Source organism: Mus pahari, chromosome 9 (genome assembly GCF_900095145.1).
Source record: "Mus pahari chromosome 9, PAHARI_EIJ_v1.1, whole genome shotgun sequence".
NCBI classification, from domain to species: Eukaryota; Metazoa; Chordata; class Mammalia; order Rodentia; family Muridae; genus Mus; species Mus pahari.
Genome location: NC_034598.1, coordinates 45,554,432 through 45,572,540, shown reverse-complemented (window position 1 = coordinate 45,572,540; position 18,109 = coordinate 45,554,432). Strand labels below are relative to the sequence as shown.

Genomic DNA, 18,109 nt, shown 5'->3' with positions numbered 1-18,109 from the left:
AGACAGGGTTTCTCTGTATAGCCCTGGCTGTCCTGGAACTCACTTTGTAGACCAGGCTGGCCTCGAAATCCGAAATCCGCCTGCCTCTGCCTCCCAAGTGCTGGGATTAAAGGCCTGCGCCACCATGCCCGGCCTGTATCTTCTTAAGCCACGAGGAAAGGCTTCAAGAATGTTCCATTCACTGTAGGAAATCGCTTCCTGCCAAGCCTCCATCCACACTCATTCAGTACCACGCGACCCTGGACAGCTCCGGGATGGAGGACCTCCTTCCGGAGCCATGTTGCCAAGTCCGTGTTTCCTATCGGAATCATTTGGTAGCTGCACTCAAATTTCGAAAGGCGGAAACTGCTTTCCGGAGCCTGTAGTCGTTGCAAAAGGATTGGCAGCAGCTGAGGCCAATGGACTATGAGTTCTGTCGAGTGGCACTGACAATGTCCAATAGACGCTGACGTGGGCGGGGCGTGGGTAGCGGCTCGCAGCCCCGGGGGTCTCGGCTGGTCCGCTGCGGCGGGGTCCGGACCGCGGGGCAGTTGGCGGCGGTGGCACTGGCTGGAGGCCTGAGGGGCTGTCAGAGGTACAAGAGGGGTCAGGGCGTGGCCTGGGCGTGGCGGGCCTGGGGCAGGGCGGAGCCGAGGGCCCTGGCGGACCGTGCCTGCGTGTTCAGAGTCCTTGCTCCAGAGTGAGGTTGCATGGAGCACACAGTAGGCGCTCAATAAATGCTTAAGGCAAAACCGAGCTTGTCGCCCCGCCAGCCCGGCCCCGACTGGCCCGATTTTGAGAGCACCCGAGGTATCCCTACCCCACCCGGTCTTCTAGCATCAGTTGGGCGCCTATTGTATGCACTTTGCCTTTCACAGCAGTGGAGGGAAGGACTTTAAGGGAGTTATTTTTGTTGGTTTTTTTTTTTTAAATTGTATTAATTATGTCCTTTATAATAACCCTCTATAATATTTTAATTTTAAAGTTTAGCTTAATTTTTACCTTATTTATTTCATCCTGATTAATTTTCTTTCATATTTTATTTTCATTTTTAAAATTTACTTTTCAAACTTTATGTGTCTGTGTTTATGCACATGTGTGCAGTGCCCAAAGCGGCCAGAAGAGGGAAATGGATCCCTCTGGGCTAGAATGGAACCCGTGTCATCTGCAAAAACAGCCAGTGCTGTCAACTGCTGAGCTGTCTCTGCTGCTACTATCTTATTATTTCATTTATTTATTTATATTTCTTTCCAAGTCAGGGTTTCTCTGTGTAAACTTGGCTGTCCTGGAGCACACTCTGTAGACCAGGCTGGCCTCAAACTCAGAAATCTGCCTGCCACTGCCTTCCAATGAATTTTATTTTAAATTTTTGTTGTGTTACTTTTTTCAGAGGTAGGGTCCTCCTCACTGTCCAGGCTGGTCTCAAGTGTGTAGCCATTGTCCTGCCTCACCCTCCTGTGTACTAAGATGACAGGCACAGCCCTTCAGACCGTGTGTGGGCACATGTGGGGAGCCTAGACTTAATATCAGCGTCTTCCTTGATCACTCTCATAATTTAAAATTTTACATATTTGTGTGTTTTGCTTCTTTTTATGGCTGTGCACCACTTATGTGCCTGGTGCCTGCAGAGGCCAGGAGGGGCATTGGATCCCCAGGAGCTGGACTTCCAGGTGGTTGTGGTCCACCATGTGGGAGCTGGGAACCAAATCCAGTTCCTCTGGAAAGGCACCCAGGGCTTTCAGCCTAGAGCTGTTGACTGGGCCAGAGTGGCTGGGCAGCATCTCCCTGTGGTCCCCTGTCTCCACCTCCAATGTTCCAGGACAACCCAGATATATACAGTTCCTTTGGTGCAGTCGAAGGGACAGGGCTAGGGCAGGGACAGGATGGCTCTGCCTGCAGAGGGTGAGCCGGGGTGTGGGGAAGCAGCTTCACTCCTACCGACCCATGCTTTGTGAGGCAGGAGAACACGTAAGAACAACCCTACATTTGGCCACCACATCCACTGAGCCAGCTGCCAGCTGCCACCTTGCACCTGGCCTGCACCAAGCCTCATGGTGGGTACCAGGGATGCAGCTGGGAGCAGGAGTCAGGCGGTCTGCAGGAGGCCCTTCACAGTGACGGAATATAAAGATACCTGTGGAGCATCCAGGGATGTGGGATGGGGCGGGGTGGGGATGCTCCAGGCAGACGAAGTAGTCTGTGTAAAAACCCCGGGGCTGGCACAGTCTTGGCAAGCAAGACTCTGGCAGGCTGGTGTGAGTTGAGCTGAGTTGACACCAGTTATGTAAGGCCTATCCTTGGGGTAACAGGTTGAGATTCTCTGTCAGGGCAGCAACACCCCGAGAGTGCTCTAGCACCGATGGGATCATTTCGTGCTTGTGTTTAACCTGGAAGCTACTCAGCTCAGGTGGCTACCAAGCAGCTGGCAGCAGGGAGCAGGTGCTAAATATATTCAGTTTCCTGTGCCTTGCATGAATGTGTGTCTGTGTGCACGTGTGTGTGAATGTGCATGTGTGTGAATGCATGTCTGTGTGCATGTGTGTGAATGTGTCTGTGTGCATGTGAGAATGTGCATGTATGTGTATGTGTGTCTGTGTACATGTGTGTGAATGTGCATGTGTGTGAATTGTGGCTGCGTGCATGTGTGTGAATGTGTCTGTGTGAATGTGTGTCTGTGTGCATGTGTGTGAATGTGCATATATGTGAATGTGTGTCTATGTGCATGTGTGTGAATGTACATGTGTGTGAATGCATGTGTGTGTGAATGTGCATGAATGTGTGTGAATGTGCATGTGTGTGAATGTGCATGTAGTGAATGTACATGTGGGTGCATGTGTGTGAATATCCATGTATGTGAATGTGTGTCTGTGTGCATGAATGTACATGTGCATGAATGCATGTGTGTGTGAATGTTCATGTGTGTGAATGTGTGTGTATACTGAAAGCCAGAGGTAAGCACCCAGTGTCTTGCTCAGTTGCTCTCCACCCTAGTTCTGGAGTTAGGGTCTCATGAACGTGGAGCTTACTGGTTCCTTGCAGCTGGCTGCCAGCAGGCCCCAGGCAGCCTCCTGTCTGAGGTCCTGCCTGCCTGCCTGCCTGCACCATCCCCCCAGCCCTGGATCCTCACCTTCAGTTGTATACGCGTGTATGTCCATGTCTGTGAGTCCTAGAGTAGATAGTGGGCCCAGCGTGGCTGACTGGTCACCACCACTACTCAGTGACCACACAGCTAACATGTCTGCCCTGTCCTCACAGCTGCTGAGCAGAGCTATGAGTGCCTGGCCCTGCAACTGGGGCCGGTAGCCCCCACAGCCTTTGGTGTGTGACTCGATTTGTGCTTTGGCCCTGTGTGACCCAGGCGGCCACCATGTCGAAGCTCCTGGTGGCCAAGGTCCTCTGCATGGTGGGTGTGTTCTTCTTCATGCTACTGGGCTCTCTGCTGCCCGTGAAGGTCATCGAGGCTGACCTGGAGAAGGCGCACCGCTCGAAGAAGGTCCTCTCCCTCTGCAACACCTTCGGGGGTGGCGTCTTCCTGGCTACATGCTTTAATGCACTGCTGCCTGCAGTGAGGGACAAGGTGAGGCCTCAGTGGGGAGCTGACGGGCTGGCTGTGGGGCTCAGGTGCATGCGCATGTGTGTGTGCATGTGCATGCACGCTGTGTGTGTGTGTGTGTGTGTGTGTGTGTGTGTGTGCACGCGTGCGTGCGTGTGTGTGTGTGTGTGTGTGTGTGTGTGTGTGTGTGTGTGTGTGTGTGAAAGCCAGAGGTTGGTATCTTCTGTAGTCCTGCTCACCTCGTTTTCTGGGACAGGGTCTTATTGAACTTGGAGTTTACTGCAGCAGAGGAAGCCAGTAAGCTCCAGGGATCCCTCTGTTTCTGCCCTCTGCCCTGGCCCGTGCTTATAGGCCTGTCCACCACACCCAGCTTTCCAAGTGGGTTCTGGGGTTACGGCTCAGGTCTTCATGCTCACGTGGCAAAGCAAACCAGTATCTGCCAAGCTCCAGTGGATTCCAACACAGAAGCTCGAGGAAGACAGGGAGGAGAAGGCAAATTGTTATTGTTATTGTGACCTTGTGTCAGCCGCTTCCGTCTCTAGCCTTACCTACTTACCCAGCACTGGGGCTATCCCACAGGTGAGCCCAGTGGGTGGTGAATTTCAGACAGAGCAGTTGCCCACTCCAGAGTCCACAGGCCATGTGCAATCGCTCCTGTTGGTTCCTCTCCATCTGCTCTTGCTACGACACAGACTGGCAGATAGCACCTTGACACGGCATGGGTGTGTCTCCTTATGCTTCCTGTGGGCTGAGCAGGAGTCTGCGCAGAGCTTCCTGGGGTCCTCGGGGACCTAGGAGATAGACACCAGGACACATTCTGGCCACTTGCCAGCCCTGGGGCCCCATTTCTCACTGGCTGTGGTTGGAGAGGCCCCAGCCTGTCCCCATCAGTGTGGTTGCATGGGTCATGACCAGGGTGGAAGACAGTGGAACCTCCTTCAGGGGACGGGTATATCTGAAACTGTAGAAGTAGCGATGGGATGGCTGCCAGCTCCACAGATGTGAAGGGAGTCATGTCAGGCTGGGTGGGCCTGGCCTCCCAGCAGCTGCCCTGGCCATTAGGGTCTTGGGGACCTCAGTCCTGGAGCCAGGAAAAGCCTCTGTCAAGACTGCAGTGAGCGTGGGAAGACTGGGGGTTGGGGCATCCTCAGCCAGAAGTGAATAAGGATTCCTGCTGCTAGGACCCTGGTGAGACCCCAGCTCAGCACAGGCTACAGTGGCCGCTGTCTGTGCCCGTGAGGAGTCTGAGGTGACCAGGTCTTGCTCTGCAGCTACCTGCCACAGCCTCATGCTGGAACCTGGGCCCTTGGTGGCCTTACTCTCCACTCTCTGCCCTCGGGTGTACACGTGACAGCTCACCCATGTAGGGCTGGGCTTCAGACATCCTTTGCAGAAAGCACAATTCACAGTGCTGTCTCTCATGGCTGGAATCATCTCTGGGTACAGCCCAGGCAAGGCCAGCCAGCAGCCTTGTTTCCTGGCACAGTTTTCCCTTCTATTTTATAAGTATTTGATGCCTGTGTGTGTGGACGTGCATGCTCATGTGGTGATCAGAGGCTTTCTGGAGTTGGTTTTTGCCTTCCATCATGTGGGTCCCAAGGGGTTTGAACTCAGGTTGTCAGGCTTGGTGGCAGGTGCCTTGACCCATGAGCTGTCTCCCCGGTCTCTCCCCCCCCCTTTTTTTTTTCCTGTTAAAAATATATTTTGGGCAATGCTAGGAATGGAAGCCATGCAAGACAGAGCTGTGCCTCTCAGCCTCGCTCTGGCCCTCTCTGCTTTAACCTTGGTATGACTTGGGCTGTGTCTTTGTGCTGTCCTATGGAGACAGGATCTCTCTGTGCGGCCCTGGCTTGCTTCTGAGTGCTGGGATTAGAACCCTGCATCATGCCTTGTTCTCTGTGCTGTGTCATTGCTTGAAGTGGGGTCTCCTTGAGGCCAGGTAGCCCTCGGGCACACAGCCCTCCCGCCTTGGCCTCCTGAGTGCCCCAGCCTGGGAGGGGAGCTGACCTGGCCTTGTGTCCACAGCTGCGGCAGGTACTGAGCCTGGGCCACATCAGCACCGACTACCCGCTGGCGGAGACTCTCATGATGGTGGGTTTCTTCCTCACTGTGTTCGTGGAGCAGCTGGTGCTGACCTTCCGTCGGGAGCGGCCTCCCTTTATAGACCTGGAGACCTTCAACGCTGGCTCAGACGCGGGCAGCGACTCTGAGTATGAGAGCCCGTTCGTGGGTGTGGGCGGCCGTAGCCACGGCCTGTACCCCGAGCCTACAGCGCACACCCATGGTGCAGGGCTGCGGCTACGGGAGCTGGGCCGCCCAGGGCCGCTGCGGCTGCTCAGCCTGGTCTTTGCGCTATCTGCACACTCGGTGTTCGAGGGTCTGGCGCTGGGGCTGCAGGAGGAGGGTGAGCGTGTGGTCAGCCTGTTCGTTGGCGTGGCAGTCCACGAGACGCTTGTGGCCGTGGCCCTGGGCATCAGCATGGCCCGCAGCGCGGTACCCTTGAGGGACGCGGCCAAGTTGGCTGTGACCGTGAGCGCCATGATCCCGGTGGGCATTGGTTTGGGCCTGGGCATCGAGAGTGCCCGCAGCGTGGCCAGCAGCGTGGCATCGGCGCTGCTGCAGGGCCTGGCCGGTGGCACCTTCCTGTTCGTCACCTTCCTGGAGATCCTGGCCAAGGAGCTGGAGGAGAGGAGCGAGCAGCTGCTGAAGGTGCTGTTCCTGGTGCTGGGCTACGCCGTTCTGGCGGGCATGGTCTTTCTCAAGTGGTGAGCCCTGAATTCCTGAAGGACACAGAGCATGTCCCTCGACAGCCACGCTCATGGGCCACGGTTCATACACAGGGACCTCCCGGGCTGGTCACCGGTCTCTGCCCTCCGCCAGAACCTGGCCCTACAGACACTGCTTTTAAAAACGTCTTAAAGTTCTTTACCAAAGCCTGTGTGGCCATGTCACCTCATATCCCGTCACCCCTTCAGTTTTTGTTGTCATTCCTGAGCCATCAAGAATGGAGCCCAGGGTGGGGACTGGCAGATGGGGAGCACAGTGACCTCAGGGACCCTGCCATGTTCTCCGTGGAGCCAAGGCCCTGCCCGCTACTGTCACCCGAGTTTTTCTGGTTGCTCCTGTGTGACAGGTGACAGTACATGTGGGTCACATGAGCAAGTGGACAGCCCAGACTGTGCCTGGCCCTCAGGAACAGCTTCTTTTTCTCTTGCTCTATGGTGCAGCATTCACCAGAGTGGAGGGGCCTCCTCTGCAGAGGGCATGGCAGTGAGACTCCAGGGCCACATCCTGACAGGGACAACTCCCAAGATGCAGGCAGGAGCAGGGGAAACTCAGCACTTGGCAACGTTGGTGCAGGTCACCATGGTAATGCCAGCATCTTGGGACAGCCTGAGTGAGGACTCTCTGGGGACATAAGCCTGCCACAGCTCACCACCTAACCTGGGGTCTGTGTAGCAGGCTTCGCTTCAGCACTGCCTCCCCTCCGTTAGCTGGGTGTCAGATTCCTCCCTAGTGCCATGTTGCCATGGCCAGGTAACCAAAATGACTTGTTGAGTGTGCCCCTACCCAGCGACACTCAGATGATACAAGGCACAAAGAGACAGGGCCTTGGGGACAGCTGGGGCTTGGGCATTGTCCTCAGAGCCCCAATGCCTGGACTCCCTTAGTGCTGAATAAACCCTGGTTCACACACCACTTGGGGCACATTAAGAATGTAGGGCTCCCAGTGAGGGGCCCACTCTGCCAGTGGTTGAAGCCTCTCTTAGCAGTTTCTGGGGTTCTTTCCCGAGGAGCCCCATCATGTAGATGTGGTAACATGCCCACGGTGCCACCTGGGCCTACTGTCCTTCTACCCTCTACTTAACTATGGGGGGGGGGACAGACATCCAAATGGTTCTCCAGCTTCCCTTGGCCCCAGGTGGGCCCCACGGGGCCACCATGCCCCCACAGGTATGGGCTCAGGTGACAAAGACTAGGCCAGGCTAGGAAGAGCCAGCTCCCTAGACTGGGCATCCCAACAGGGAGTCTGAACCTCCCCCATGGGTGCATACAATGGCATTCTCTCCTTCTCAGCACCAACTGCTCTGCCCCTGGGGACAGCAGCTTGCAGACCTGGACCCTCCCCATTAGACTTCTTGAGTTTCTGAGAGTCATCCCAAGCTCCAGCTTACTGGCAACTGGGGGCCTCTGTGTCTTTTACTGAAGTTCCAGTTTACCTGACAGCCCTTGCCCCAGCCCCAGGAGAATGGACATGGAGGAGGAGGCCCAGGATGCTGCAAGGCCAGGGCCCCCCCCTTGCCTCCTGTGGGGGACACAGCTGGGACACAGCTAGACAGGAGGAGAGAGAGGGCGGTGCGGGTAGCCCAGCTTCACCGCTGATCTGTGTTTGTAATAACAGCATGTCAGCTTCTCCTATGGCTTGTTTGTGTTCCTGTACAGAAGTTATTAGTGCAGGCGGGATCCGGCACAGCCAGCTCCTGGCATCCTGCCCTCATTGCATTGCAGGGGCCTGACTGATCTTTGCCCTGCATCCCACCTGCCCGAGGAAGCTTTTCAGCTTGGTATTCCCCACGGGGTGAGGGTGTTTCTGTGGGGCACCCCGGGCTCCACGCGCACCTTCTCCCACTGTTGTCTCTGGAGTCCGCCTGCTCCGAGCCAGGAGCTCCATGGCTGAACGCAATTACATGTGTCCTGGATGTCACGCACAGTCCTCCTGGGGAGGGGTCCCACCTGTAAGTCACCCCCCAATGATGAGAGGAATGACACCAGAGCACCACAGCACCATTAGTGAGTGCTCCCACAGAAGAAGGAAAATCCTGGGGCACTGTCGGCGAGGGGCAAGCGTGGCAGACCTGAGTTCGAGTCCAGAGGCTCACGTGCTGACAGAACTGACTCCTGCACTGTCCCGATCTCCACAGGTGCTCAGTGGCACACATGCACACACTTGTGTGTGCTCGTCCCACACCCCCAATATGTGTAATAACAGTTTTTAAGCTAGCCATGGTTACCCACTCCTTTAATCCATGCACTCCAGAGACAGGCGGATTTCTGTGAGTTCCAGGCCAGCCAGGGTTACAAGCGAGCCCTTTTGCAAAAGAAATAAACAAGTGAAAATTTAAACTATTTATTTTGTTTTTGTGAATGGATATTTTGCACCGCATGGGTCCCTAGTTCTCATGGAAACCAGAAGACAGCATCCTATCTGATCTCCACAGAGGCCATGCTGCTGAGGGCTGTCTCAAGCTAACAACTGCTGTCTCAAGCTAACAAACAACAAAATACTGGGCTCCAGACTGCCGGCCCATGGGGTTTTCTTTGTTTGGCTGTGTGTGTGTGTGTGAACATGCACACAGTGCCTGTGGAAGCCAGAAGAGGGCATCATATGCTCTGGAACTGGTGTTACAGATAGTTTGTGAGCCACCACGTGAGAGCTGGGAATTAAACCCGTGTCCTCTACAAGAGCAGCCAGTGTTGTAACTGCTGAGCCACCCCCAAGCTCACCTTGGTTTTTAAGACACAGTGTCAGTATCATGGAGTGGAAGGTTTATCTAGACCACTGGGTCAGCAGGAATCCTGCCTCAGCCCCTCCCCATGCTGCCGCAGCAGGATTGAGCCACCCCACTAGCTTTGGGTGTAGGTTCTGAGAATCCATACTCTGTGTGTTTGCAAGGACCTTACAGGCTGATCCATGCACCCCAAGGCCTTTCCTCAGCCACCTCTGCTGCTGGGGACAAGGCGTGGCTTTTAAAGGAGGTGATGGGTGTGTAGGGCATGGCACCCAGGCTAGAGCCTCAGAATGCAATGGAAACTGACTCATCTCAGGTCCCTGAGTCCTAGTTCCCGAGGATCTGCCCAGTTCAGCAAGGCAGGGCAGCGAACAGTGTCCCCACACAGAGGCGCTACTGCAAGAGGGAGTCAGGGACTAAGGTTGTCTTCAGTGGCTCCTGATGCCCAGAGCCTGGCCTGGCATCTATAAATAGCATCAGCATGTGGCCAGGCTCCTTCCAGTGAGTCAGCCTGGGCTGGTGCCTGAGGGAAAGCCAGGGAGCCGGTCAGAGCTGTGCTGAGAGCTCCCCCAGTCTCTCAGGGGACCCAGGCACCCATCACAGCCAGAGGAAGCCTGCCTGCTAGCTCCAAACCCCCAATTCTCAGCACCCAAGAAATAGGGCTGCTTTATGGGGTTCTTCCCAGCTACTCTGAGGAGTGAGGTGAATCTGTAGCCCAGGCACTTCTGTAGGACAGGGTCTTCCAGAACAGAGCTCTGGCTTCCCACTAGGCTGTCTCCATCTTGAGGTATGGTAGGGAGACTGAACCACCTTCTGAGGGACTCCCACAGGGCCAGTCTAAGAAGGAGGTAAATTCATCAGGTGACAGCTTGAGGCAGCCTAGGATAAATGGGCACAAATAGCAAAGAGAGAGCTAGGCCAGCCGTGGAGATCCTGACTCCAAGCCAGTGTGCTGTGCTGTAATGCCAGGAGAAGGGGGCATGTTAGAACTGAGCAGGGAAGTAGTGGGTGAGCCTGGGGCCCGGAGAGGGAAGAGGATGGTCTTTAGCTGGGCTAAGTGGAAGAGGCAGAGGCCAGCCTGGTCTACAGAGTGAGCCCCTACCACAAGCAAGCAAAAATACTTTAAAATTAGTCTTCAGAGAGCTGGCTCAGTAGTTAACAACTGTTCAGGAGGACCCAGGTTCGATTCCCAGCACCTGCGTGGTGGCTCTTAACTGTTTGTCACTCCAGGGGACCCGATGCCCTCTTGGGATGTCTGAGGTCATCAGGCATGCAGGCAAAGCATCCATACACAGAAAATACAAATAAATCTAAAAATTAAGACAAAATGTAAGTGACATTTTCTTTATCAGTTTCTCTGTGTGTGGAAATCAGAGGACAGTTAGCTGGAGCTGGTTCTCTCCGTCCACCACGTGGGTCTCAGGGAGCCAACACAGGCTGTCGGGCTTGGCAGAAAGCACCTTTTTCTTCTGAGCACTGTCACTGGCCCCAATCTTTAATGATACAAAGTAACTTTTGTTCTGTTTTCCTTGCAGTGTGTAGGTGGAGCCAGGGCCTCAGCAGGCTCCCCTAGAACACATACCAGAAGAACATCCGGGTTTATCTTTTTCTCTTTTCCTCTTTCTGTTTGAGGCAGGGTCTCACATTTTCCAGAAACTATGTAGCAGAGGCTGACCTTGACCTCCTGGTCCTCCTGCTCTGCCTCCAGTGTTGGGATGCCAAGCCGACACCGTCAGGCTGGGCCTCAGCGACGACGCTCAGGATGGATCCCATAACTGCCAAGGGATCGATTGGCCCTCCAAGCTACAACGCCAACAATGGGGTTCTTTGTGTTATTTTGTCTTTTAGTCCTCTCTTCCTCCCCTTCTCCCCGAACCCTTCCTTCCTTCTCCCACAGGGGTCTCTACTCTGTATCCCAGAATGGCTTTAAACTCACAGCCATTCCCCTGCCTCCGGCTCCCCAGTGTGGCTGACATCTTAATCTATGAAGGTTTATATACTCAGCTCACACCCTCTTCCATCACCTCCTTCTGCCTGCCCCTCACTGATCGATCTGACCTGGATCACACTGCCCCCCATTTCCAGTTCTCCCTTTTTGCATTTGGGGCGACCTCTGACTATCGGTCACCGTGTCTCCAGGACCTCACACGATGGGCCTTGTCACCCACCCGCGTTCCCTAAGGTACAGGTAGCCACGTGGTGCGCGTGGGTGTGGGTGTCCCGATGCCCAGAGCTCTGCATGCCCCCGGTTGCTGATGGACACCCAGGGCGGGCTTGGCGGTGACCTGGGGCTGCAGCTGCCCGGGCCCGGGTCCTGGCGGGCGGGGCGGGCGGGGCGGGCGGGGCGGAGCGCAGCTGGGGCGGGGACATCGGGACTGCGGCGGCGCGGACAGCAGCGCAGCGGCGGGGACCACAGCGGCCCAGGTAGGCGGCGGGGCAGCCTCGGCCACAGAGGGTGGGGAGGGGTCCCCAAACCACCATGATCCCTTTGTTCCGGCCCCACCCTCCCGGGCCACTGCGCCAGGCTTTGCCTGTCCCCGGGAGTCCAGCGGTCACCATGGACAGCTCCCCGTCGCCCCACCCCTGCCTGGCCACGCAGAGCATCACTTGGGACCTTCTGGGCCCTGGTCCCCTCATACATGCCCTCTGCGAATTGCCCGCTGAGGCCCGGGTCCCTCGCTGCTCCCACAGAGCCCTGCACCCTCATGACCAAGCCCCTCTCTCAGGACCCCTTCCCTCCTCTGAGACCCTTCCTGACTCCCAGGAAGCCCCATCCCCTTGAGTCCCTAAAACTGCCCACTCTTCATCATACCCCCAGTCTGCAGCCCCTAAATCAGCCACCCCCATTAGTCAGTGCCCCCATCCCCAGACTCTCCCCCGCCAAGGCCATCCTGGCTTTTTGCACCTGAGGTGGCTTCAGGGTCCCAGGGCCCTGCCCTGTGCCGCTCTGTGGACTGAGAGGTTTGGGGCAGGCTGGCCCAGGGCTCGGGTGACTCAGACAGTGTGGCCGAGCACCTCAGAGCCCCCTGGGCACAGCAGCTGAGCAGGGCCCAGCTTTAAGTCTCTCTGAGTCATACCACCTCTTAGATCGCGTGACCTTGAGCAGAGCTTGTCCCACTGCAAGTTCAGGGCCCTCTCCCTGATCCCCAAAGGAGGGAGACCTGGACTGCACAGGACCCTCTTAGTCAGGGGGCCCAACCCTCAGCATCTATCTAGTGGACATCCCTGCTGGGCACTGCCTCCCCCGGTGCCCACCACCGAGAAGGAGTTGCATCGAGGGGAACATGCCCCACCCTCCATTTGCCACTTTAGATCCCCTCTGGGCAGTGGGGTGGGGTCACTGTGTATCCCCTCCCATTACTCACCAAGAGAAACGTTAAGACTGCTGGGCTGGGGAGCAGCCCCATGCCAGCACCCCCCGCTCTTCCCCAGGCCAAGAAGTACCCTGTGTAGAACCCAGGGACACTTCAAGTAAGTGTCCAGCTTGAGAGTTTTGGGTGTCAGTAGTGTTGGCTCCAGTTGTTGCATTTTCCTTTTATTTAGGTACATTTGATAATTTTGAATATGACTTCAGACCCCATGGGGGATGTTTGCTCATCCTCACCCTGGAACCCCAGCTTGCCAGAACTTTGGGGGCTCCTTGGAGGCTGTACCTGAGGCACTTACCCCTAACCATATCCCAGGCAAAGCCTAGGTGTCTGCCATCCCATAGAAAACTGAACCCCCAAGGACAGAGTCACCCCTTCAGTGTCATAGTCCCTAAGTCTGACTTCAGGGAGTCCTCAACAGTCTCCATGTGTTCACCATGCTGAGGAAAAGAACCTGAAGGGATAGCAGTAGTGGGGACAGGCCTCCCTAGTGTCCCCTCCACAGTCTTTCCCTACCTCTCCTAATTTAGGAGTTCTCATACTGTGTGACCCTCTGAGATCCATGCACTTCTCTGAGCAAAGACAGGAGGGAAACCCAGGGAATCCCAGCCAGGAGTTCTGTGGAGCACACAGTGGCCTGAGCAGGAAGCCAAGGCTCAGGCATAGGGAACAGGGAGGCCCCACTTAGCTTCGAGGCTCTCTTGGCTTGGTCTGGGCTGTGAGTCCCAGGAACCTCTGCTTCAGGATTTACACTTGCGATTCCTGGATGTCCTCAGTGTCAGAGTCAGTTAGGAGGCTGTTTCATGTGGCAGGTCCCCAGGGCCAGGACAGAAGCCCGTCTTCAGGACACGTGGGGCTGAGGCCCTGTGCTGTGCTTTTTGGTGTGTTTGTCTGATATTTGCTTACCGTCTTGTTTTTCTCGTTGCCTTTTTTTGTTTGTTGGTTGTTTTTGTTTTGTTTTGTTGGAGACATGGTCTCAATGTTCAGCCCAGGCTGGCCTCAAACTCACAGAGATCCTCCTGCCTCTTCTGCAGTACTGCATCAAAGGTGTGGGCCACCTCAATGACCCTAGGCTGTGTTTTTTAGACAGAGTCTCACTCTGTGACCCAGAGTAGCCCATACTTCACTACCCTCTTGTCTCAGCCACCCTGGCTCTAGGATTATGGCTGTGTACCACCACATCTGATTTTTCACAGTGGGATTCTTTTCTATGTATTTTTCCCTTCTGTTTATGTGAGTCTGGGCAATACATGTGTGCAGTGCCTTCAGAGGCCAGAAGGGGGCGGAAGATCCCTGGTGGTTGTGAACCGCCATGTGGGTGCTGGGAACCGAATCAGGTCCTTTGTGAGAGCAGCCCGTGCTGTAGCCACAAGAACCGACTCTTCAATACCCACCCTGATTTTTTTTTTTTTTTTTTGAGACAGGGTCTCTTACACATAAGGATGGGGCAGGAAGATGGTGAAACGCAGAGTGTGAGGTACTTACACTGGTGCAGAGCTGGAGGCTGGGTGGAAGTCAGGCCTGAGGTGGGACCCTGAGTGCTGACTTGAGCGTCTTTGCATCCTGGCCTCATCAACACCATCTCCAGCTCAGCCCGGCCCCTGCCCCGACACACCCGGCCTTATATTTGTCAGAAAGAAGCTGAGCATAGTCGCAGTCAACCAGGGCAGCTGCGAGGGCCATTTTGGAGGCACTTGGGTGGCATGGAGGAAGGGCCAGCATCACTGTGACCCGGCCACTGGGTCAGGGAGCTATCCTGGGCTCATATGGCCTTGTGTGTTTCACTGTCCTTTCTCCAACAGGGTCGGTCTGGGGTTCTAACAGCCGGCCCTGTCCTCCCAGCCGGCTTCGGGGAAGATGCCAGAACAGAGCAATGACTACCGTGTGGTCGTGTTCGGTGCAGGCGGCGTGGGCAAGAGCTCGCTGGTGCTCCGCTTTGTGAAGGGGACGTTTCGTGACACCTACATCCCCACCATAGAGGATACGTACCGGCAGGTGATCAGCTGTGACAAGAGCGTGTGCACACTGCAGATCACAGACACCACCGGCAGCCACCAGTTCCCGGCCATGCAGCGGCTGTCCATCTCCAAGGGCCATGCCTTCATCCTGGTGTTCTCGGTGACCAGCAAGCAGTCGCTGGATGAGCTGAGCCCCATCTACAAGTTGATCGTGCAGATCAAGGGCAGCGTGGAGGACATCCCCATCATGCTGGTGGGGAACAAGTGTGACGAGACGCAGCGGGAGGTGCACACACGCGAGGCACAGGCCGTGGCACAGGAGTGGAAATGCGCCTTTATGGAGACCTCAGCGAAGATGAACTACAATGTGAAGGAGCTGTTCCAGGAGCTGCTGACGCTCGAGACGCGCCGCAGCGTCAGCCTCAGCGTGGACGGCAAACGCTCCAGCAAGCAGAAGAGGGCTGATCGCATCAAGGGCAAGTGCGCGCTCATGTGAGCCCGCCAGAGCCAGCTTGAGTCTCCCGGGCTCCTTCTCCCCTCCCTCCTCTCTCCTCTTAGTATTCCTCTCCTCCCCACCCCTCCTCTCTCGCCTCTGCTCTTCCCTTCTTTGCTCCTGCTCCTCCCCCTCCTTCCTTCCTTTGCCTTGCCCCTCCCTCCTCTTCCCTCCATCTCTCTTCCCTCTCCCTGTCCCCACCAGCCTACAGTAAGGTTGGGCTCCACCCCTGCCCCTTCACACCTCCATAGCTTCATCCTTTGCAGACCTCTCCCTCTATATCTCTCTGCCCCCACCCCCAATCTATCTGCACCCCACAACCACACACTGGAGGTTTGATCCCTGTGGATCTGAAAACAGGGACCCGGCTAAGGAACTGCTCGTCCCAGTCAGGGCCAGAGAGGCTCCCTTGCCTCTCCATCTCTGTCCCTGTGTTCCCAGCCATGCCCACTATCCCTGTCCCTCACATTCTATCACTGTGACCTCTGGGGAGTGCCCATTGACCTCATCTTCCTTCACTAATATCTTATTTCTTTCACCTGATCCTGTCCTTTCCCTATGACCTCTGACCTGTGGCCTTCCCTGGGTCCAGAACACCCCTGTCCTCTCCTGTCTGCACACCAGGGTGGATGGGCCCGAGGGCTGGGCCTCAGGCACCAGGCAATAAACACAGGGCCTGCAGCAATGCCCTGGCCACTCCAAGTACCACCTCTGGAATGGCAGACTCCCACAGCACAAGCCCAGGACTGTCCTTCAGGGGAGGCACACGGGAACCCTGAACCTGGAATGTGGAGTGGCTGCCTGGACACTGCCCACCTGGACACCAGCCTTCTGCTGAGACAGAGACCTTGGCACAGTGGCCCCTTGACAGCCACCCCGACTGGGGGTTTGGGGTGCTGAGGATGGGGTGCCCAGCTGAGAGTATCAGCAAAGCCCCTGTGTGCGGTGATGGGACCAGTGGCTGCTGCCCTAGGGCTCTGACAGATCCTGAGCCCCTTTGCTGGTTACGTGTACCCCAGAGACTGTCCCCCATGTCTGCCCTGAGTTACGGAGCCCCTGCGGTATCTGCAAGACTGTCCAGGAGACTTGAGTGGCTCCTGGGCCTGTGCCCCACCCATAGGAGGGTGACTTAGAATTCTGTGTTCATGTGCCTGTGTGTGTGGATGGGTGTGTGTCTGTCTTGGGATGGGGTGTTCTTGCACCACTTTGTGTTCTTAGTGAGACCACAGTGTAAGTGGCCATGTGTGGAGGGGCACCTAGACATTGTGGTATGTCTGTGTGGCTCTGTGTTTTCAGGGTGGGTGACGCAGGCCTGTCTGACAGGCACCAGGTCCTGTTCCAGGCTGTGGGAAGCTGGCTCCTGGCTCAGAAGTGACAAAGCTGCAGTACAGAGGCCTCAGTGTGAGGTTATGCCCTGACAGTGGCTGCAGACCAGGCTGTGGCTGGGCGAGCTGGGTCCTCGGGGGTGGGGGTGGGTGGGGGGAGGGTGAGAGAGAGGGAGAGGGAGGAAGAGTGTGGGGGAGAGTGAGTGTGTGTGTGTGTGTGTGTGTGTGTGTGAGAGAGAGAGGGAGGGAGGGNGAGTGTGGGGGGAGAGTGAGTGTGTGTGTGTGTGTGTGAGAGAGGGAGGGAGAGTGTGGGGGGAGAGTGAGTGTGTGTGTGTGTGTGTGAGAGGGAGGGAGAGTATGGGGGGAGAAAGAGAATGTGTGTGTGTGTGTGTGTGTGTGAGAGAGAGAGAGAGAGAGACAGACAGAGACAGAGAGACAGAGACAGAGAGACAGAGACAGAGAGAAAGGAGATAAAGAGAGACAAAGACACGTCACAAAGAGACAGAGATGGAGCAGCAGAAAGAAGGCTGAAGCCAGATGACTGAGTAGGCCAGACCTCACTGTGCTTCCTTCTGTGTGCCAGGTACAGGGAGAGCCACAGCCTGAAGCTTGAGTCTGAGCATAGCTGAGCCCTGACCTCCAGCCAGTCCAGGGCCCACACAGCTGCCACCTGCTCCCAAGCCCCGGGAGTGGCTCCTGACTGGACAGGGGGTCACAGCCCTTTCTCAGGGACACACCCTGATAGCACAATCTCTGGGCCACCCCCGGCTTCTCCTGGCCGGCCTTGCCCATCCTGGGGAGAACCAGGCTGGGTGGCAGGGGAGGCCGGAGCCCACCCTGGCTGCTGGCCAACCTGCCCAGGCATCTCTGGTGCTGGGGACCCCGCCAGGCCTCGCTTGCTGTGACCCACCCCTGCCCCCCGCATGTGGGAGCCCCATCCCATGTGGGGTCTGTGTACCGTTCTCTCGTAGACCTTGTCTTCCTGCAATAAACACGTGGATCCTGCCTCCCCTGTGCCGCGCGTGGCTTCTGTGGGGCTGTGAGCTGCCTGTTGCAGCTGAGGGCTGGAAATGGGAGGTGGGCGTGGGGGACACGGAGTGGGGATACAGTGGGTGTCACAGCCAAGCTCACAGACAAGCTTACTGGGCCATGAACGCAGTGTCCAGTCCTCATGTGGGCCTCGCTGGCCTCCCTGGATCCTGCCCCAGGGGCTCAGTCTTTTTTACTCAGCCTCTCTTCGATTCCCGCCCAGTCCTTCCCCTTCCCAGGCTGCCCTCTGCCATTTAAAGGACAGATTGGCTGATCTCATTCATTCACTCACTAATTCATTCATTCACCCATTCACTGTGTGTAAGAGGCACCACTGTATTCCCTGCTCTGACCTGGATCCCAGGCTTGGCCGCAGCGTGCACAGGCCGGGGTGCCTGCCTTCTTAGCCCCTTCACCTTCAGTCATGTACAACTGAGCATGGCCACCCCTGCCTCCAGTCCCAGCATGGGAGGCTTCATAGTGAGGCTCATTGCCAGGAATCCAACAGAAACAAGGGCTGGAGGGGTGGTCCAATGGCTAGGAATGTTTGCAGCTCTCGCAGACAACCAAAGTTCAATTCCTAGCACCTGGAAACAAGTCGGGATTCCTGCAACCCCAGGCGAGGGAGCCAACATCAAAGCATCACTCTCCTTTTAGCCTAGGATAGAAAACATGAGACCCAGGTTCAGGGAGAGCCAAAGAGAACACCAGCGCCCTGCACTGGCCTCTGCCATGGCGTATCAGCCAGTGCCCACACTCAGGCACAAACATACGTGAACAAACAAAATAAAAATATAAACCTCGGGCTGGTGAGATGGCTCAGTGGGTAAGAGCACCCGACTGCTCTTCCCAAGGTCTGGAGTTCAAATCCCAGCAACCACATGGTGGCTCATA

The 18,109-nt window shown here is 56.3% G+C and overlaps 2 protein-coding genes across 3 annotated transcripts; both read left to right on the top strand.

The window, feature by feature from the left end:
- Nucleotides 1-491: 491 nt before the first annotated feature.
- Nucleotides 492-8,654, top strand: Slc39a3 (solute carrier family 39 member 3). Of its 2 annotated transcripts, none has more exons than XM_029542654.1 (3): nucleotides 492-574; nucleotides 3,235-3,556; nucleotides 5,558-8,654. In XM_029542654.1, the coding sequence occupies exons 2-3, from the start codon at nucleotides 3,347-3,349 to the stop codon at nucleotides 6,299-6,301; spliced, it is 954 nt and encodes a 317-aa protein (XP_029398514.1). In that variant the 5' UTR covers nucleotides 492-574; nucleotides 3,235-3,346; the 3' UTR covers nucleotides 6,302-8,654. The 2 variants fall into 2 exon arrangements, with proteins under 2 accessions (XP_029398514.1, XP_021061240.1); XM_021205581.2 differs by having other exon boundaries at nucleotides 512-574; nucleotides 3,338-3,556.
- A 2,751-nt stretch (nucleotides 8,655-11,405) lies between these two features.
- On the top strand, nucleotides 11,406-16,332 carry Diras1 (DIRAS family GTPase 1). Its single transcript, XM_029542387.1, has 2 exons — nucleotides 11,406-11,466; nucleotides 14,213-16,332. Exon 2 carries the CDS (start codon nucleotides 14,268-14,270, stop codon nucleotides 14,862-14,864), a length of 597 nt encoding a protein of 198 aa, XP_029398247.1. The 5' UTR covers nucleotides 11,406-11,466; nucleotides 14,213-14,267; the 3' UTR covers nucleotides 14,865-16,332.
- The last annotated feature ends 1,777 nt before the right edge of the window (nucleotides 16,333-18,109 follow it).